The 22,327-nt window shown below is 33.5% G+C and overlaps 1 protein-coding gene across 1 annotated transcript in view; it reads left to right on the top strand.

The window, feature by feature from the left end:
* LOC123562345 (helicase with zinc finger domain 2-like) overlaps nucleotides 1-22,327 on the top strand; it is an 89,583-nt gene that overhangs the window by 14,958 nt on the left and 52,298 nt on the right. Inside the window, exons 12-20 of the mRNA XM_053527106.1 lie at nucleotides 1,761-1,994; nucleotides 2,858-3,148; nucleotides 4,072-4,108; nucleotides 6,345-6,496; nucleotides 6,870-7,879; nucleotides 11,944-12,292; nucleotides 14,107-14,428; nucleotides 16,121-16,331; nucleotides 17,091-17,198. Coding sequence (XP_053383081.1) covers nucleotides 1,761-1,994; nucleotides 2,858-3,148; nucleotides 4,072-4,108; nucleotides 6,345-6,496; nucleotides 6,870-7,879; nucleotides 11,944-12,292; nucleotides 14,107-14,428; nucleotides 16,121-16,331; nucleotides 17,091-17,198 — 2,714 coding nt within the window. The remainder of the gene's footprint in view (nucleotides 1-1,760; nucleotides 1,995-2,857; nucleotides 3,149-4,071; nucleotides 4,109-6,344; nucleotides 6,497-6,869; nucleotides 7,880-11,943; nucleotides 12,293-14,106; nucleotides 14,429-16,120; nucleotides 16,332-17,090; nucleotides 17,199-22,327) is intronic.

The raw sequence follows: 22,327 nt of genomic DNA, 5'->3' as shown, positions 1-22,327 counted from the left end.
TCATGCCTGAAAATTTATGAAAACAATCATGCCATCAGTTTTAGATGTTAATTTTAAATTTGAAATGTAGATGGGTGGTGATGAGATGATTTGAGGAGTGCAATGATCCACATCTTGAAAACACATGTAGGAATATTATTCAGCATGTGAAGTTTTGCATGGGATTTCACTCAGTAGGATAAGAGCTATGATTCTTGACTTAGTAAAAAATATGCGTGATTTAAGGGCATTTGTGTTGCATGTATGACCTGTAGTCATGAATATTTACAAGATTATTTTTCAGCATGTGAAGTTTTGCACCTGGGGTTTAATTTTGGATTACATTCCCCTATACCTTCCACAAAAAATATTTCTTATTATTTTTAGCTCACCTGAGCACAAAGTGCTCAAAGGTGAGCTTTTGTGATCGCCCTGTGTCCGTCATCCGTCGTCGTTGTCCGTCGTCAACAGTTTGACTGTTAACACTCTAGAGGTCACAATTTTGACCCAATCTTATTGAAACTTGGTCAGAATGTTACCCTCAATAAAATCTTGGACGGGTTCGATATTGGGTCATCTGGGTAAAAAACTAGGTCACCAGGTCAAATCAAAGGAAAAGCTTGTTAACACTCTAGAAGTCACAATTTTGGCCCAATCTTAATGAAACTAGGTCAGAATGTTACCCTCAATAAAATCTTGGACAAGTTCGATGTTGGGTCATCTGGGTAAAAAACTAGGTCACCAGGTCAAATCAAAGGAAAAGCTTGTTAACACTCCAGAGGTCACAATTTTGGCCCAATCTTAATGAAACTTGGTCAGAATGTTACCCTCAATAAATTCTTGGATAAGTTTGATATTAGTTCAACCGGGATCAAAAACTAGGTCACCAGGTCAAATCAAAGGAAGAGCTTGTTTACACTGTAGAGGCCAGATTTATGACCATATCTTCATGAAACTTGGTCAGAGTGTTAATCTTGATGATCTATAGGTCAAGTTCAAATCTGGGTCAGGTGGGGTCAAAAACTAGGTCACTAGGTCAAATCAAAGGAAAAGCTTGTTAAAACTCTAGAGGCCACATTTATGACTGTATCTTCATGAAACTTGGTCAGAATGTTAATCTTAATGATCTCAAGGTCCAGTTTGAATCTGGGTCATGTAGGATCAAAAACTAGGTCACCAGGTCAAATCAAAGGAAAAGCTAGTTTACACTGTATAGGCCACATTTATGACCATATCTTAATGAAACTTAGTCTGTATGTTAATCTTGATTATCTATGGGCCAAGTTGAAATCTTGGTCAGGTTGGATGAAAAACTAGGTCACTAGGTCAAATCAAAGGAAAAGCTTGTTAACACTCTAGGGGCCACATTAATGACTGTATCTTCATGAAACTTAGTCAGAATGTTAATCTTGATGATCTTTAGGTCCAGTTCGAATCTGGGTCATGTAGGATCAAAAACTAGATCACCGGGTCAAATCAAAGGAAAAGCTATTTAACACTTTAGAGGCCACATTTATGACCATATCTTAATGAAACTTGGTCAGAATGTTAATCTTGATGATCTTTAGGTGAATAGGTCAGGTGAGCGAAACAGGGCCTTCATGGCCCTCTTGTTCAGTTTCACTATGTTCTGTTCTTTTTGATGATGTTTTGGAACATTATTACTCCTAACAGCCACTCCCTTACACACCCGCCAGCACACCTACTGAAAGGTAATAAGAAAATGTGGAAGTTAACTTAGTTTTGTATGTCAACAAGTATATGTTTTCTTTCAATTATAGAAACTGTTGACTCGGAGGCTGGAAGTTTGAGCTACAGTAACACATCGTCAGGTCGTAGTTCCCGGGCATCTCAGAGCCCTGCCAAGTTTGTTACAGTAACATCACGTACTTCAAGTGCCACACCATCACCAGCACCACAAAATATACCACAGATTCTTTTCCCACTGATAGAGGAATTTGATTTTAAGATTGCCTGTCGTCATTGCTTTTCAAAGATTGGAGAAGGTGTTAAAGGTATATCTCACTGCAATTCTGTTTGACTGTTTAATATAATACATCAATAACAGCTATAAGATAGGCTGTGATTTCATACCTGTAGGTGTACACATACATGTAGTAGATCTACACCTGATGATTAGTGTCTGCTAAAATGTTTCAGATAAATGGAGTTGCACACTGTACCTTAATCTACTTGTTAAAGTTCCTTAAGGTCTCAGTTAACATGTTAAAAATAGACAAAGCAGCTTTCCGTTTAGATTTCATACATAATTACATGGTAAGAAAAGTTGTACATTCAATGTTGCACATGAACTGTTACAGATATTGCCATAAAGGGAGGTAAATCATAAACAATGGATTCAGAAATATTTTCAGCTATGTTATTTAATATTCAAATTTGTGGCAGATATTGTAAAAGACAACTATCAAAGAAAGAAATTAACAAGAAATAGACATATTTTACGTTCATAACAAAAATGCGGCAGCCATGTTATAAACAAAGGCATTATGACCCTTTAATAGCCTCAGATTTAAGTTTTCTAGTACACAGTAAATGTTTAAAGTCAGATTGTTAGAAATTATTATTACAATAAGGGACACAGCTTTATGTTGATTAATATGATTTGAATGATGTTGAATAAGAGGTAGATAAGGTGTTTTTTTTTTTTATATTTGATGAACTGATAGCTTGACAGTTCTGTTAAAACATGATTTTGTTTCAAGCTTTTCATCATCCTTCACTGTGTCTTAGGAATGAAGTTTGTCTACTTCTTGCAGAGAACATTTAATGTTTGCTACAGATTGTTATTGAATTATTGGAACTTAGAAAAAGTGCATGAAATCTTTTAAAATTGTTAAATTCATTCTTATCGCTACAGGTTACAGATATGTAAATGCTGCCCATCAATGCCTGCGGGATGTGTTGATACTAAAGAAGAAGAACGTAGCTGGGTTGAGCTGGATTAAGGTCCGGCCTCGACCTGAGACAAAGGGTCACTACGGATCTTTTAAAATCTGTACACAGTTCAGTCAGAATAAACCATGTAAAGTGGCTGAGGAGAAATGCACATTCCCACATCATCAGGCGGAAGCTAGCCTTTGGACAATTGATAGAGATGGAACATTTTCAATAGAAAATTTTATAACACAGTGTAGGACATACAAAATATGTAAGTACTGGTTATAGATACATTACTATTTCATAGCCAGCTCATTTAGTTCAATGGGGAGAGCACATACGTGCAGATCACTGAGTCTTCAGTTTGATCCCAGGGCAAGGCATATGTTCTCCATGACAGTTTGATAATTGACATGATGTCTTAAATTATCCACCTCTGATTCATATGAAGAAGTTAAGTGTTACTTACAGGAACACTTGTTAGGTTATCTAGCTGCCATTACATGACAGAAATACTGTTGACGAATGGTGATAAACCCAAAACAAACATTGGTATTTAGACTAACAATGCAACCTGTAAGAACAACATCACAGGGGAGATTTTAGGGACAGTTTACTTTACTAATACACTTAACTATTTTGAAACAAAATGTCAGGCTTTGTATCAGGCATTTACTCTTTGGAGGTGAATACTGTACATGTGAATTCTATCATAAAATTAATGTACACAATATTGATAAAATAAATCATAACTATTAAAAATTTTCACAATAGTTATTTAATATCACACATTTGTGGCAGATATTGTAAAAGAACTACAAGAAAGAAATAAACAAAATGAAATTTACGTCATCACAAAAATGAGTTTTTATAAACAAGTTATGACCCTTAAAGCCTCAATTAAGTTTTCTAGTACACATGAATGTTTATAAGCAGATTGTTGAAATTTTTACAATAGTGGAGACAGTTTAGTTATTATTGTATTACGTAGATGATTTGAGACTAAAGCTAATAAGTGTTTAGTTTATTTTTATATGGATAACTGTACTTTAGAGATTCTTTTAAGGGATATTTTTTTGCTTTTATCATACTGTTCATGAATTTGTCTACTCATGAAAACTCATTAATTTTTCTACAGATGGACATTATGACTTAGGTGCTGAATCAAAAATTGTAAACAGTCATTATCCACAGGCTTTAAACCTATGGTGGTAACAAGAAGAAAACCTGGGTTAGTGGATACCCTCGACTGAGACAAAGGTAAGGATCTTAAATCTGTCACAGTCAGTGAATAACCATTAGCTCCTGAGACAAATACCCCACATCATACACGAACAGCCTATCATTCAGAAGGGAACATTTTGCATAGAAAATTTTATAAGCAGAGGTAGGAAAAAATATTGAAGTACTCAGGTAATATACTATACTTTTCGATATGCAAGTCTAGTTCAATGGATTTAGCTCACATTCGTCAGACATAGTCTCAGTTCTACTCCCTGGGCGGCTCGGTCTCACACTGGAAGTTTTTTGCATGAAGTTAAATACCACCATCAATGAAGAAGATATAGGTTTTAGGAACACTTGTTAGTTTCTAGTGTCATTACGCAAAACCTTCATGGGATAAACCCAAAACAAACATGTATTTGACAAAATGCCCCTTATGGAACTTAGGAAATTTTGGTACAGTTTTTACATGCATTAACTATTTGCAAAACAATGCAGAGATTTGTATTCACATTTCTCTTGGGTGATATTAATAATCTATTAAAATCAATACCCATATAATAATCTTCTTTTTCCAAATTAGTTGCCCCTTTCAGTTAACCGACATCTTTAATGATTTTGCGTGATAGATAATAACTATGATGAAAATCAATATCAGATTTGAAACTTAAATTTGTTTTTTCTTAGATCATTAGAACCCACTCAAACCCAGTGCATTATTTTAGTCAAATAGCCACTTTAGTAAGAACTTTTGGTTTTCATGTTAAGAAGTTGCTATTAATATCAGTATATTAACGTAATGTCTTGGGTGGTACTAAACTATATAATCAATATAATCTGACGTTCATTTTGGCAAATAGTCCTTTTGGATGCAATTTTATGGATACAGTTTTTTGGTGACGTACATAAGTATTCCTAATGAATACTGGCATTATTTTTTTTCAACAATACATAAGCTCTGGATCAAAGTCCGCATATACTCGGCATTACTTTGGGCAAATAAATGACCACCTTTTGGAACTATGGATAACCGTCTAAGTTTAACAGAGTATGTACTCCTACATGCAGTTGAAGTGAACTTCCCATTGCCTCGGTACAAAATATACACAGTCGTACCACTGAAAGTACATATATTCGTCAATTAATGCCGCCATATTGATTAAAACCTTTAAGCTAATCTTGGTAAATATATTTGAGTCTGGGCCCAATATTTATAGACTTTGGAGATTGGCTGTCTAGGAAGTTTTTAAATTTTCAGATTTATTTTTTAAATGAAAGAAAAAAATACTTGTCAAAAAAAAAAAAATAGAAATTTCAGAAGTTTGGTAAGAAATCTCGGTATATGACCACTAGCCAGCAAGAAATTGTTGATAACATTTTCAAATCTTCAATAAACATCACACAGGTAACCGTAATCAATCAGAAATAAGCATCTGTCACTACCGTGTTTGTGTGCTACATCCTTTGATGCCTTCAGTTGCTTTTAATTGGGACCGACTACTTTTGATTTTGGTCACTATCTGACTCTTGGACAATGGCACTTGAAAGATAACTGAAGAATGCTTCGCACATAAACCTCCAACTTAGTTGGCAGAAGACACCGATTGATTTTAAGGTCATTGTTCAAAGATCACTGGCAAGGTCATGCCTTGAAATCATTTTCCATCTATTACTGAAGAATGCATCAGCACTGGAGCCTCAGACTTGGTAAGCAGGTTGGTTAAACAAAAACAGATGACTCCTATCAAGTTAAAGGCCAGTAGGTCAGAGGTCGAAGACTCTTAATCTTGAGCTAAAAACCTATAACTTTAACCACGTATTATTTCAACATTTTCATTCATAGTTCATATGGCATCGTTCAAACTAAACTTTTTATATTATTATTTAAAAAAGTCAAATTCTTGTCATTTTTTCTTTCACGTTTTACAGATGCATTCATCAGATTGCTTTTGAAACAATAATTTGCAAAAACTTTACCTTTGCATCAGTTTAAACCAGAAGGTATAGGCAGATAAAAATGCCTTTGTTGAATTTGAAAGTCTCAAAAATGTTTTTTTATCTTTTTCAAGTGTCATAATTATGATTTTGGTCCAAATTTCAACCCCAATTGTTTTTACGGTCATTTGATCAAATGAAAAATGTCATAGTGATCTCGGGAGGCCATCATAGGGGGCATGCATGTTTTGTGAATACATCTTGTTTCAAAGATGATGCTTGTACTCCTTAAATGTGAATTATTTTAGATTCTCAGCGCCACAGAGTGGATTGTTGAGTCATCCACCCCCAGTAGGAGTACCTGTGTCCTATCCTCCACCATCACCTGGACAACAAATGTCACATTTTACAGGCTTACCACATCCAGGCTTTCCACCCCATGTCAATGGCTACAATTATGGTAAGTTATTTCACAAATCTACAGTGAATTCAGATTTTTTAGTAAATTTATCCACATTTTATGCATTGTCTACAGTAGGTTTTATAAAAAAAATCACTATTCAGTGAAAGATTGAATAAGTGCTAAATAAAGTTTTGTGCTGTTACATTATTGCTTCCCCAAAGTAAAGAAAAAAATCTGGAGATCAAAAATCCAAGAATCAGTAGAGGTTTTCAAATAATTCAACATGTTCAGCTCGGTGGAACCAGTTTACCTAACTAGTGAACTGTCTTAAATCCAGTTTACATAACCAGTGAATATGCTTTATAGAAGAGTAATGGACTTAATAAAAGAAGCTTCGTCAAAAGTGTTTATGAGTTTTCTTATATTACAGGTCAGTTTACACAGCCTCCGCCTCCTGTGCCAAACCAGCGGAACCAGTGGAGCTTGCAGACTCCAACAGTGATAGAGGAACCAGATCAACCAGTGTTCGAACAACAGCAGTCAGTCACTAAACTAGAAAACCCACTTGCAGAGACACACAATGCCTATGTGGTGTGTCAGCATTGCTTTAAGGCAACCATGTATCCGGGAATATATGACTATATCAATTTAACCCATAAATGTGAGGAAACTATGCTTGCTATGAGGAGAAAAGGGCCAGCAGAACCTTATGTTAGAGTGAGAGAAAGGAAAAATCATCGGGAATTTCCAGGAAACTATATTCTGTGTAACAGCATCCGATATAAAAATCCTTCATTTTGTAAATATGGAGAAGAAGTTTGCAGTTTTGCACATAATGATGTTGAAAGGTTTTTTTGGACACTGGAGAAAGATGGAAAGTTCAACATAACTGAGTTTTTGATACAGAATAGAAAGTTTAGTGCAGGGAAGGGATTTAGTCTTGAGGAGATACTCAATAAACATGGCGGTTATTTTGAATTTATATGTAGAGCTTGTTACTATGGAACTCCGCCGAAAATATCTCTGATTAGCTCAGACCCAACAAAATGTAATGGTGACCCACCTGGTCATTTATGGAAAGATTTTAAGATCCTGGCACATGTTGGACCTGGTGGTGTATTCACACTCGTTAATCCGCGAGGGTTTTTACACAAGTCTGCATTTTTCAAGATCTGCAAGTGGTTACAGTTTTGTCGCTCCAGAGTTAATGCTACATGTAGGTTTGCTCATAGTATGATAGAGAGAGATATCTGGATGTTGGAACGAGACTGTGGTATAAAGCGTAGTGAAATTGCCAGTCAGTCAAAACAGATCGTATGTGGCACTCCAGCTCATAATACAGGCTTCTCCTCAAGTCAGGCAGCGGTAACAAAACCAACCCCTACCATAGCCATAACAACAGCAGCCGCACCAGAACCAAAACAACAAGTTGCAGTCCAGGTAACTATCCTTGTTGGTTGACCAGTTGATAATCAAAATTGTTTGCATTTTTGGACATCATTCTAACATATTACTATTATTATAATTCATAAAGTTTAACTCTTGTTAAATAACAGCACCTAAATGCGTAACTTTAATAAATTGTGTAACTCAGTTTAAATGGACTAATTAGTAATAATAAATATTCTTTGACTCTCGTGTTAGCTGAACGCATGAGCAGTTATCACTGCATGTTCGGTTCCATTGAAAGCAATAAACTTGAATCTTCTTCAGGACAACAAAAGAATTTAATTTCACTGACTCCTGTCCATTTGCCCCTCACCAATATGGGCCCGAAATTGTGCTTAGGATGTAAAATTCTTCATGTGATGAAGCCATCCAGCAGGCTTACGAAAGGTCTGTGGTTCTACCCAGGTGCCCGCCCGTGCCTGAAACGATGCCCAGAGGGGCACCTGGGGTCTTCCTCCACCAGCAAAAGCTGGAAAAGTCACCGTAATGTATAACCTTAGTTGTGTTGGTGTGACTCTACCCAACAACAACAACAAAGCATTTGCCTGCTGCACAGTAAATGGGCCAAATGTGTTAGCATCAGAGTCAAAAATTAAAGTTAAAGATTTCTTACCTGTTAAGCCTTTTTCATGAAGTTGTATGTTTTAACTTCATGAAAAAGTAAAATAATAGATAACTTTTTGCTGATTTTTGTTTTTATACATCATTTTCTATCAGTGGTTGGGCAAGGGGACGGACGTTACATGGCAATGTAAAAAGCTTGTTTCTGAAGCTGTTTACCGTCATTTAGATGAGAAAATTCACCAAATCAGTAAACCAGTATATCTCTACAAGAAACTTATAAAAAATTTGCCAAAAATTGAAAAAAAAAAATTTTTTTGTTATTTTACCTGTGGAAGCAGAGAAGGAAAAAAACAGCCATACTCATATTTTTCCTGTTACCATTTATAATATTACACTTAATTGGATAACAACCTTTTAAATAAAGACACAAGAACATAAGTTATTAAACAATTCAGTTTTTTGTATATTTCTTTTTTATTTAGGCTTCAAAACTAGTAAAGAGAAACTGATGGTAAAGGGGGACGGACGTTACATTATGAGGGGACGGACGTTACACTAATTATATACATTTGTTTTTCAAGCTTTAATGTTGCTTTACTGAATAAATACAGATTCTGTTAATGTTAAACCTATCTAGATGAATGAAAAATGATACAAAGTAATAAAATAAAAAGAAATTATTATGCAATATGCTGAATTAGAGCTTTAAAATATGGAGAGAAAAAGAAAACAGTATTTTTAATCAGGAAATTGATAGAGTTCATCCTATGTATTCACTGACTTAATGAAAGGTGTTTCTAAGTTTTCATTATTATGCTAATGTCATTCAATAAAAGATATGTGTGTGGTAATGGTACATCTTAATGCTAGAGTTAAGTAAATTAGGATGGACGTTACAAATTCACCATAATTTCTAACAATTTTTTTTTGCAAAAACTATGTTGAAGCATAAAACAAAACGAAACAGAACAAAATGAGAAAACGTATTAAGTTATTTCTTTTCATGAACATGTAAATGATATGTATCATATAATATCATACACTTTTAAGAAAGTGACAGTAATCATCATCTCAGCACAAGAAGGGGATAAGAGCCCTGACATCAAACACTTTTTTAACTGAGGTGAGGAGGATCATTTTGTTTCATTTTGAATTTCACAGATACGGCTATAAATCATATATACATAGATTAAGAAAAATCCCTGAAGTATGTAATCTGAAAGTAATGCTGAAAATACATTTATATAGACAGTGTTTTCTATTCCCCAGTTTTGGGGATTGAAGGAAGGATCCATTAGGAGGGGAAAAATATGTAATGACTAAAATACTTTTTTAATATGAGTTTGAAAAAAAAAATACCCTGGACCCTGTACAACAGTTGGTACATTTACTTAAAATATCTGTGATTCATTGCCATTACACATCAGATTTTGTTTATGAAATGATCATAATTTAGAATTTTTTGTATTCAATTTAAGGGTCTACACAACCGTATGGCCATCATCACTGGCATGAGCCTGGATCATAAAATAAGTTCAACTTAAAAGAATTTCACACATTTAGTCCCACTCCTAATCTGCATATGACAGCAAGCTCCTCCCCTTTCTCAGTTTTTCAAAAGAAATCACTTTGTATATACAAGGTTCATTAAGAGAGTCAGTGTTTTTACAAGACTAGGTATGGATCCAGAAATGTATATACAGGGTCCAGTTTTATGGCACCTTGTATAACGCTTAAGTTTTCCCAAAGTATGTGTTTATACAAGACTCGCTAAGAGGGTACGTGTTGTTTTTAGAATCTTACAAGGATCCAGAGATATATACATGTATAAACTGGGCACAGTTAAGTGGATCCATTTTATCAGTTTTGTCTATTTTTCTCATGTTGTTTTTATAGCCAACTGTTGTTCCAGCAGGGGTCTCGTTACATGTGACATATTATTCTTTTGAATAATGTCCTCATATTTGTAAATAAATGTTTTATTGGGAATGATTTAACACACAGCATCTTTATTTATCAATATATAAACTACAAAAAGTTACTGATGGATAACAAAATCAGAATATAAGAAATATTCAGTAATCACAATTTTTGTAACATCCGTCCCTTTTCTGTAACGTCCGTCCCCCTGTTTTTCAGATGAAGATGATACAACATTATATAAATCTAAATGAATGTTTTTTTATATATTTATTACTTATTGATGCATGTCCTATCAGACAGGAGTTAATTTCATTTACATTTCCTCACATAGCATAAAAAACAAAGATTTTTGCTCCAATTTTCAGGTCTTTTTTCTAGTTTTCAATTTAAAATACTCAAAAGTATGGAAAAAAAAATTTTTCAACATTGTTTTTGATAATTTCATACTTTTTACATACTCTTGTGAAATAATAGTATCAGATATTACCATCAAAACATTAAAACACTGCATTTTGTACAAAATTAAGAAAAGCATATATAGGGGGACGGACGTTACAGGGACGGACGTTACACATAACTTTTGATATTTCATCATTTTTTTGCCAGCAAGGCTGCAGATCTATTTATTTTTCATTTTTTCATGATAGGTATGTCATTAAGCATATATGAAAGTAATTAATATCAATATATTCATATTCAATTGCAAAATAATAGTGGGGGACGGACGTTACACTTTTTTTCACGCAAATGGTTTTTTGGGTGGTAAAATGGACTTTTTAACTAAAATGTCTATTGATACGCGCTGCAGGCATTTTTTTCATATTCTACAAATACATAGTAAGACAGTGAGCAAGAAAATTATTTTGAATATGTAAAATTAAGACATTTTGTGTTCAATTCAAAATTTAGCATTTTTGTTAAAAACAGTGGTGTTACACGAGTCACTTTTTATTATAATATTCATAAAAATGTAACGACTTCAGTGATCATCAATGTTATACATCATTTTAAAGGTATTAAAATTATCTGTTTAAAGGTATTCAAATCAAACTTATATTTTGTTATTTGAAAATACTGTGGCATTTTTTGAAAAGTGTAAAAATCCAATGCTAACGCATTACATGAAAAAACAGCCTATTTTCAGCCATAAAATGGCTTTCAATTTTTATTTGGGTTGATTATGTAATTTTTTTTTTACTGCAGCATTTGAATACTAATAAAACACATTAAAAACAGTTTTAACAAAACTTTAAACAGATGTTCCTCTATAAATAAAATGCAGTTACATGTTTTTTGAAAAAATTGGCCCATTTACTGTGCAGCAGGCACATTCAGTTTTTGAAAATAGTCAAAGGTGCATAGAATTACATAGTTAATGCCCAAGATGTATTTATCTTCGGTTGTTTCTCTATATATGTTGTGCTCTGACCATGCAATTTGGCGGCTGCAAAAAGTATGTTAACTTAAACAATATAGACTTTAAGTAATTCCTGTGATAATTTCATTAAAATGACATGGTGTAGGAGTGATTACAAGGTTAGTTGTTGTACATTATGTTTTTGCATCAGAGCACAGAGTCTACTGGTATACCAGCTGCTGCAGATGGTTTGTGCCCAATCACTGTTCTAGAAGTGTGTGAGACATGCTGGAAGCGTGGCCAGAGAACCCAGCAACAGACCGGCAAAGACCGATGCCAGAAAGGTCATGGTAACTGGAGCTGCAATATTGTCTACCTTCTGAGCCCCTCACTGAAAGAGTTACGTCCCTTACCAAGGAAGATTCCATCTGGATTGAACTTCATTATTTGTCAGTATATTAGAGATGGAAAGAAGTGTGGCTATTCTGGGAGAGGTCCCTGTCAATTTGCACATTGTGTAGAAGAGATGGAGGCCTGGAAATTTATGTGTGCTAATAATTGTAAGTTGTTTTTTTTTTTCAATTATCACTATAATACACTAGCTTGTATTATTACATGACACTTTACATAAATCCCTGTTCCATAGTTTGCGCTATATGACCAGTTTATATTCAATACATGTTTATGGGGCTAATAAGTCAAAACTGTAAAAATTAAAACGATGAAAATTGATTTCTTGTCATTCAGTACATGTATACTGTTGGATCCTCATAGAAAAATGGTGTGGTACAAACATGACAAATACAGTTGAATATCGTTAGCTCGATATCGGTTAGCTCAATATTCCAGTTAGTACGATGTGTTTTAGTCGGTCCCGATTTTTTCCCTATATATTTTAATGTAATTATTTATCATTACCTCGATATGATTAGCTCGATATTTTGTTTTGCTCGATGAGATTTTTCAGTTGTACTGTTTTTACACCTGGTTTTGTCGGTGTCACAGCTTGTCAAAAAATATCCATGTTATGTGTAAGGTGTGAAAATCAACCTATTGTTGTCCGGCGATGTATTAATCATAATCAAGTTAATTTGTGCGTTTGTTTTGTTTGTTATTTAATCTTTAAGTCAATTTAAATGTCAGGAAGTTTGCATTTAATTCCCAATAATTACCCTTATAAAACAGCGTGCAAGCGGACAAACTGTTTTCCAATATAACAACTAATTTGGATGAAATATTTTTCTGTTTGACGGAATAAAAATCTGTCATTTAGGATTGAGTAACAATATGCGTATTTAACTGGAAAATTTTCGTTATCGAAGAACAGTCAAAATGACTGCTCATCTAGGAACATAACCGCTGCATTCAGACTTGTTTAGGAAAGGAATAAAAATGCTAATGTTTACACATATATTTTGAAAAATTAAAAAGTTGTATGTATGTATATATGTACAATTTAATTAAGATGTTTTATTTGTCATTAAAATTAAAATCGTATTTATGTTTTATATTATTTTTTCCCCTTTCAAACCCTTTGAAAATGCATTGGAGTAGTCCCGGATAGTTGATATCGTTACGTCGAACTTCGGATACGTCGATGCAATTTTTACAGTCCCTTGAATATCGAGGTAATGGTATTCGACTGTATTTCAGTTAGCCTTTTGGTTACTGACTTACTTTAAAACAGTGTGTCTTAGTTGCTTATAACACTAAGCTGTCAGTGAATTTATGTTCGCAGTACCATTCAGAACCTGTAATTTGCATATTAGCTAGTTTAATTCATAAGTTGTCTAAATGCTCTAACTGGTAGTTAGTATTGTAAATACCTGTTCTGTTAGGAATAATCACAAAATCATGTTTTATCATAGCATTTTATTCATATCAACATCATAAAAATAAAGGGCGTAAGTATTACTGACAACATATTATGGACAAAACGTTTTTGTAAACTGCATTCAAAGAGCCATAATCTGAACTTAAAATCATGCAGGACATATCTTTAAAAGGTCATACCAACTTTCTGGTCAGTTTGATAAATACCTACTGATGAAAAGGTCATAATATACCACTTAGGGTCTAAAAGAATTGAATATTGTGTGCTGTTGGATACTCAAATTGTAAAGAAAAAATGATTGTAATTGGCATATACAACCTTTGTTAATAATGATTCTAAAAATTTGTATATTATACTGGATTAGTTGTCTGGTTTCCAAATGGTGCGGAATAGTTTAGGTGGGAAATCTGTAAAAAGAATGTTTATAAATAAAGTGTAGTGAAGTGTTTTTTAACATTTGTCCTACATTTACTTGTAACCAATAGTATTCATAAAGTAATTGAAGTTGTAATTAAAGATATATCAATTATATAATTTCAGTGACAACACCAGCAGAATTATCCCAGGCCAGTAAGGCCGCCCAGAAAGCTCGTGCAGAGTCTGCCAAGAGTAAGATCAGTGGCCAGTCAGTCGTCAGTGTGAGCATGAACCCAGTAAGTGCGAGCCGGCCTGCCATGCCTGTGACCAGTGTTCATACATTCTACTGCCACTATTGTGGAGTTTCCTGTAACAGTCAGAAGCAGTGGGATGAGCACTGTGCTTCAGAGAAACATAACTTCAATGTTAACTCAGACAAGGAACATCAGTGGAACTACAGACAACCACCTTGGACATCTGGCAGGTCCTATGAACTCTGTGAAAAGTATGTTCAGTTTGTTCTTCATATGTTTTTTATGTGTTTTGTTTTATATATGTTTTAAGCTCGACTTTTCGAAGAATAGTCTAGCTATTCTACTCACCCTGGCGTCGGCGTCGGCGTCACACCTTGGTTAAGTTTTTGCATGCAAGTACATACAGCTATCATTTAAAGGCATATAGCTTTGAAACTTATTTATTCTTTTTCTAGGTCAATTACCAGCCTCACTGGGTCAAGTTCCATAACTCTAACATGTATTTTGAGCAAATTATGCCCCCTTTTGGACTTAGAATATTCTGGTTAAAGTTTTACATGCAAGTTACTATCTCCAAAACTAATGCAGATATTGAATTGAAACTTCACATGTGTCTTCCGGGTTATAAAACTAGTTGATAGCACCAAGTTCCATAACTCTGACCTTCATTTTGGCCAAATTATGCCCCCTGTTGTACATAGAAAATTTTGGTTAAAGTTTTGCGTGCAAGTACTTACAGCTATTACTAAAAAGCATATAGATTTGAAACTCATTTTTCTTTTTCTAGATCAATTACCTACCTCACTGGGTCAAGTCCCATAACTCTGACATGTATTTTGGCCAAATTATGCCCCCTTTTGGACTTAAAAAATTCTTGTTAAAGTTTTGCATGCAAGTACATACAGCTATTACTAAAAGGCATATTGATTTGAAACTTATTTTTTCTTTTTCTAGATCAATTACCTACCTCACTGGGTCAAGTCCCATAACTCTGACATGTATTTTGAGCAAATTATGCCCCCTTTTGGACTTGGAAAATCCTGGTTAAAGTTTTACATGCAAGTTACTATCTCCAAAACTAATGCAGATATTAAATTGAAAATTCACATGTGTCTTCTGGGTTATAAAACTAGTTGATAGAATCAAGTCCCATAACTCTGACATGTATTTTGGGCTAATTATGCCCCTTTTTGGACTTAGAAAATCCTGGTTAAGTTTTGCGTGCAAGTACATACAGCTTTTACCAAAAGGCATGTAGCTTTGAAACTTATTTATTCTTTTTCTAGGTCAGTTACCAACCTCACTGGGTCAAGTTCCATAACTCTTAACATGTATTTTGAGCAAATTATGCCCCCTTTTGGACTTAGAAAATTCTGGTTAAGTTTTACATGCAAGTTACTATCTCCAAAACTAATGCAGATATGGAATTGAAACTTAACATGTTTCTTCGGGGTTATTAAACTAGTTGATAGCATCAAGTCCCATAACTCTGATATGCATTTTGGTCAAATTATGTCCCGTTTCGAACTTAAAACTCTTTTGATATTTAACATTTTGGGTAATAATTTCCTGCTTCTGTGACAATATTTCGAATAGTCAAGCTTGGCTGTCTTACGGACAGCTCTTGTTTTTCTTTAAATCTTGTTGATTTCAATTAAACTTGTATGAAAGAAAAGTTCAAACTTTCCCAGATGTGTATGAGGTAAGCATGGAGTTCAGAATCTATAGGTACTGAGAGCCGGAGATGAACTTCACTGGCTGTAAAAGCCGCCATTATCTGCTAGTGTTTGTGGACCTCTTGTAAAAGCTCCTGATATTGTATATGGGTGAAAAAGATGTTTTTCCATTTGATCCCAGTATAACATGCATGACTTGCAGATGATATTCATTTTATTAATGCCTCACACGTACCTTACTTTATTTTTCTTTTACATTGTTTCTAGACATTCAGATGGTGGACAGTGTCAGTACTCTAATGTACCAGACATGTATAACCTGTGTCGCTATGCTCACAGTCAGGATGAACTAGATGAGTGGAAGGAACGTTATGAGTGGCGACAGATGAAGAGAGAGATGGCAAGGCAGGAAAAGGTGTTCTCTTACATGGATGAGCTGCTGGAGAAATACGAGAATTCTACAGATCCTGTCAATGTTGTAAGTGTACTTGTAATATGTGTAGGAAGATTAGCTACCAGGTTTCCATGGTAACATGATTGTGGTTGCCTTGTTAAGAAAATGGGTTAGTATCTGATGTAGGTGTCAAAAATGTGCCTGAATTTGAGTTAAGGTATTTCCGTCACACAAAGCAGGTTTGGAAATGCTTGATTAAAGAGTTTTTTAAAAACAGGGGTAAAAATTACGTGGATTTTGAGACAATATTTGAGGTGTTATTTTTTGAACAGTCAAAATATAGTGAAAGGAATAAAATCACATATTGAAGCGTATTTGCAATGAAAAATTACTGCTGATAACCCGATATATTGTCTGCTAATTGACTGCAAGTAATAAAATTTGCAAGATACATGTTTAAATGTTTATTACATGCGCTACTTCACACAATGCATAAATGCAGATTGCATATAGGTATAGTGATGTTTCATCATTAATATCCTAGGTAAATTATTGGAAGCAGTCAAAATCTAGAGGTTACGACTTGTATTTTTGCTTGTAATAAAATGTCACATTTATGAACGGATGTTGTAATACATGATATGATAGATAAACATGTGTTTATATTGATCTCTAGTACCTTTTCCCATATAGGAATTTGTCCAGAAAGCTAATACAAATTTTCCAGCGAATGGCAAGTAAAAAGTCCATATAGTTGATAGTCAAGGTATTAAAACCCTGATTTACTTGCATCTTTAGTATGTTATATTCTTCTGGTAATAGTTTGGATATCTCCTGTTTTAGATAACGGAAGAACTAGATGGCGTAGATATTACAACAAAAGGAGATTTACACATCTACAGAGAGGACAAACAGGCCAAATACACATGGACATTTCAGATTGTTGCTTCGGTAGGTTTTTTAAAGAAACATTTTTCATCTAAATCTGTACTCAGTTTGTGTTTGTAAAAGGTCACAAACTTGAATAAATCTGTACAGAAGAAGTCTTGTGAATGCTTACTTGCATTTTGTTCATAATGAGCTGTTAGTGTAGGTGGATAGACCAGCATCCATTGTTGGCCTGCTTCAAGATTTTTTACCTAAACATCACCTTCTCTGGAACTACTTATCACACCAAACTTTGTCTGCTTTAGGGTCTTCAAGAGCTAATGATAAAAAGCATTTAAGCGACTTCTTCATGGTTTTCCTTTTTGCACATTTTTGTGCATTTTAGCACACCATATTCCCAAATGACCCCCAAAATAATTCTGAATGTGTCATTGGTGACACAATTGAACTGAGACACCAAATTTTTGGAGAAGCAAAGTCTTGTACCCAATTTAGTTAAGTAAACGTTGGTTTGGGCATCAGTACGAATCAGTAATGTGGACTGCGACCGCAGTTTAATTCTTAGGTACACTTCATGGTCTGTTTACACTGTAAACCAGTCTATACTATGTAATAAGGTAGACTGCTTAAGTTTATCAATAGGATGCACCTGAAGATGACTTGATAAAGTAAACCGTTCAACAGAATGATTCAAAAACATGTTTTTCTGTCATCTGCTGTGTGCACGAAGAAAGCGCTGTGTGCTTTTGCATAGCCACGAGGTTAATGCTTGAAGCGGGTCACACATTAAACCGGAATCTACCTAAAAACCGGAATACACCGGAATACACTTCACATAACCGGAATACACCTGTATTTTTTAAGTTAAAGGTATTTTTGAAGGGTTTTTGATATAATTCAATCATATCTATCATAAATAATTAACATACGAAAGGAATATAAAATACGTTTACGCAAAATGATTTTATACGAGAATGAAGTTCGGCGACCGCGCAGGAAATTTCCATAACCGAAATACACCCGTATTTTATTAATAAATGGTATTTTTGTAGGGTTTATTGCAGAAATCATTCGTGTATAATATAAATAATAAGTTTACAAAAGGAAAATAAAATACTTTAACACAAAATGATTTTATACGAGATTTGGATTTGGCGAGCGCACGGGAAGTTTCCATAACATAAATGCACTCTATTTTAGTATTCTCTTAAATAAACACTTTTTATCATTTTTTGTAAGTTGTAGAACCATGTTCAATCAGATTAAATATGAATGAATATTTGAGAGAAGTTTATTAAAAGTTAATTCTGTATACGAGATTATAACTTTACGATCTTACGGAAATGTTTTACGCTTATGTCGCTATGACTAGATACCGGAATGTTGATTATTAAAATTTATTTAATTGTTTCTTCAAATAATAAGAAAATAATTTAAGACAAAAAATATCAATATTCGATTTTAAATGAATCATAAACAAAATACGGGTCCCGACATAAACCGCGCGGATTGGAAAGGGCTTAATATGATCGGAAAGGGCATGTCACATGTTTATTATTGAAACTTATTTAGTTGTTTCTTCATATTTCATTTAACAAATAAAAAAGAAAATAAACTATGAATGATAAAATAGCATTTTTTGATTTTTAAATGAATTATAGACAAAATACGAGTGGCATAAACCGCGCTGATCGGAAAGGACATAACAATGTTTTTATATTTTATTTTTAACATGATCGGAAAGGGCATGTCACATGTCTATAATTGGAAATTATTTAATTGTTTCTTCATATTTCGCATTTCGTTTAACAAATAAAAAAGAAAATTAATTAAGAAAAAATATCAATATTCAATTTTTAAATGAATTATACACAAAACACATATCAGTGCATAAACCGCGCTGATCGGAAAGAACCGGCCGTATGTTTATAATTGGAACTAATTGAATTATTTCTTCATGTTTAATTTGATAATTTAAGAAGAAAATAAATTACAAAAAATCAGTTTTCAAAAGAATTATATTATGTTTAATATATAAATATAAAAACGTTTACTGCGCTTATTTCTAAAGCACAATTAAGATCCTATGAATATATGCAGCGTAACAAACACGTGCCTCTGATTAGTTGTGATAGAGTTTGATTGGATTATCACACCTATTGATTATATCAATTAATCAGTATATTTGCAAGCACACATATGCGACATGTGACAAATAATGTCTGACAAGGTAAGTGGCTAAGTGCAGTTAAATATGATAAGCTTTTGTTTAATTTCATACTTGTCGTTATAATTGCAAATTGAAAAATTAAAGAAAAACTGGTACATTCAGTATAATTTTTTATTTTTCATGTACTTTAACGTGTCAATACTAATTCAATGTTTTGCTAAAACAGCGATGTATTGTAGATTTAAAGGTGGATAATCAGATTTTGGCCATGTAACGGATTTATTCGAAACTTTAGCATCTGATCATTTACACTCATTTATGTTCACTTAACACTTAATACAAATTAGATTTTCACTGGAGGTATTTTTAAAATTTCATTTTCCTATCCTGGTTGCCCGACCAAGATAGAGTTATTTTATCATAAGTATAAATTTGATAAACATACTTTGCCTAAGGAAATGTATAAATATTAGACATATTGTAATATATTTGTAAAATATTTGCATTAAAAATTATGTATTTAGATGGAATTCATTAGAAACGCAAGTTTGAAAAAATATTATTACCTCCCTTTGCCTATCTTGGTTGCGCAACCAAGATAGATTGGAAATAAATAATTTCAGAAGCTACACACAGCTTTTAAACTTGCACTTTGGTTCAGATTGTTCAATAGTTGATATGTCTATCAAATGCAAATGTAAAACTAGACATTGTATCGAAATAAAAAGAAATACCCAGCTTTTTATATACTTTCATATTAAAGGGGAATAATTACAAAATTTTATAAAAATAATAAAATATACATTTCAAATAGGAATCTAACTCTATGTAATCGGTCTTTTTGTTCCTTAAATAATTCTCTACCAGAATATACAAAAAGTAAAAAATGTCATTAAATGTTGTTTAAATGTGATTGACCACCTTTAAACATTTTCATTCCTCCTTCCTTCTCTCCAGGATGCACTAAGTCTCGATCATAATGTCTCGGGTATCGTAGTCGTTTTCCTGTATCAACATAGTCTTCCTATAAATACTTTTTCAGTGTTTCATTTACAGAATTCCTTATTTTGTTAAAATCAGTTTTATTAATTCCAGTTCACTCCGGAAATTTAGGAAGTGTTTTTACGTCGTAACTTTACCAAAATTCAGAAATTACATCGTGAACGTCAACAAACTTATTATTTGGAACTGGGAATCGTAAAGATTTCCATTCGACGAGCACGTGCGACCTATCGTAATATCTAATTTACATCGCTCGACGTTACTTTTGTTAATCAACACGTACAAAAAACGCGCGTAGTGTATTCATTTTTTTAATATTATCGTTTCAAGTTTTCAACACCACTTAAGAAGTAATACAGTTTGAATTCTGTAACGATTTTAATAATATATCGACATTAATGTAGGGAAAATTCTATAAAAACGGTCGAATTTTCACATAATTATTTGTAAAACTTCAAACAGCGCGATCTTAATTACTTATTTCTTTCTAAAAGTAAATAAATGGTACATACCATGGCCATAAAATTCAGACTTTTGACCAGAAAGTACAAAGAACAGAATAAAAAAATCCTAAATAATGAAAAAGCGGCAGCAATTTAAATAAATGGAGTAAAACGATTTTTGGCAAACAGATTTCTGTTAGCGTACGTGACCTAGTGAACGTAAATGTGGTTTTAAATAAAGCAATACGATGTCATTGCGGATTTAAATGCATCTTTGTACATGTATATTTTTGTAAATGAATTATTTATTTTAGATATGATTGATTTCTATCATAAACCCTAAAAATACGATTTATTTAAAAATACGGGTCACATTAGAGAATTTTAGGGCATGGAAATTCATTTACGAATACGCAAATTTCCAGTGCCTTCGCCGATTTTCAAACGTAATGCGCAAAAGTATTTTAATTTCATTTTGGAAATTAATTATTTATGATATATATTTTTGAATTCAGTCATAAACCACTTCAAAAATAGCATATGTTGAAGAAATACGGGAGTATTTCGGTTATGGTAATTTCCCGCGCGGTCGCCGAATTTCAATCTCTTATAAAATCGTTTTGCGTGAACGTATTGTATTTTCCTTTGGTATGTTGATTATTTATGATATATATGATTGAATTATATCAAAAAACCTTCAAAAATACCTTTAATTAAAAAATACAGGTGTATTCCGGTTATAGAAAGTGTATTCCGGTGTATTCCGGTTTTTAGGTGGATTCCGGTTTAATGTGTGACCGCTTGAAGCTGTGCTTGAACAAACCTGGCTGGCTTTGTAAAGCAAACATTAACTGTAAAATAAAAGTTGCAGCTGTGTAAGCATAAAAAGACAAAGTGTCAGGCCACTCAGGGTCAAATTTGTGAAATATAATAATTAAAAATAAATGACCCCTTGAAATTGAAAATGACCTAAAATCATGCAGAGGTCATATATATGTCATGATAACCCTCTGTCTAAATTTCCTTCAGGGAAAACCCTGCTTCTTCTAATGACCCACTTGATAAATCTTCACCAAAATTGCATTGAAGCCTCCTTATAAGGTCCTTTCTAAATTTTGTTCAAATGGTTCAACTTGACACCTTTCAAGGACCACCAGATCTAGAAATAGAGAAAACAATTTTTTATAAAATTTCTCATGGACAACTCCTTGGATCTTTATAAAAGTTTTTCTGTAGCAGCCTTGTATGGACCTGAAATTTGTTCAGATAGTTCTGCTTGGTCTTTTTAAGGGGCCGTCAGAACTAAAATAACCTTTCATGATGGATTTTCACCAAATTTGGTCCACAGTATCCTTTTGTTGGACCTTCCTCAAGTTTATTCAGGTAGTTTGTAGAGAATACTTTTGCAAGGGTGGATTCTTTATCCCATTCTGCAGGGGATACCATTTCACTGAATGTGCTTGTTGCAAATATTTCCACTTGGTCCCTTTAAGGGGCCCAAAGTTTAAGGGGCCTACAGAGATAAAAAAAAGAATGAAAAATTCTATGGAAGTTTTCTTCTCTTGAGAGACTTTATG

The sequence above is a fragment of the Mercenaria mercenaria genome, chromosome 2 (assembly GCF_021730395.1).
Source record: "Mercenaria mercenaria strain notata chromosome 2, MADL_Memer_1, whole genome shotgun sequence".
Taxonomy (NCBI): Eukaryota; Metazoa; Mollusca; class Bivalvia; order Venerida; family Veneridae; genus Mercenaria; species Mercenaria mercenaria.
This window is presented reverse-complemented; position numbering and strand designations above follow the sequence as displayed.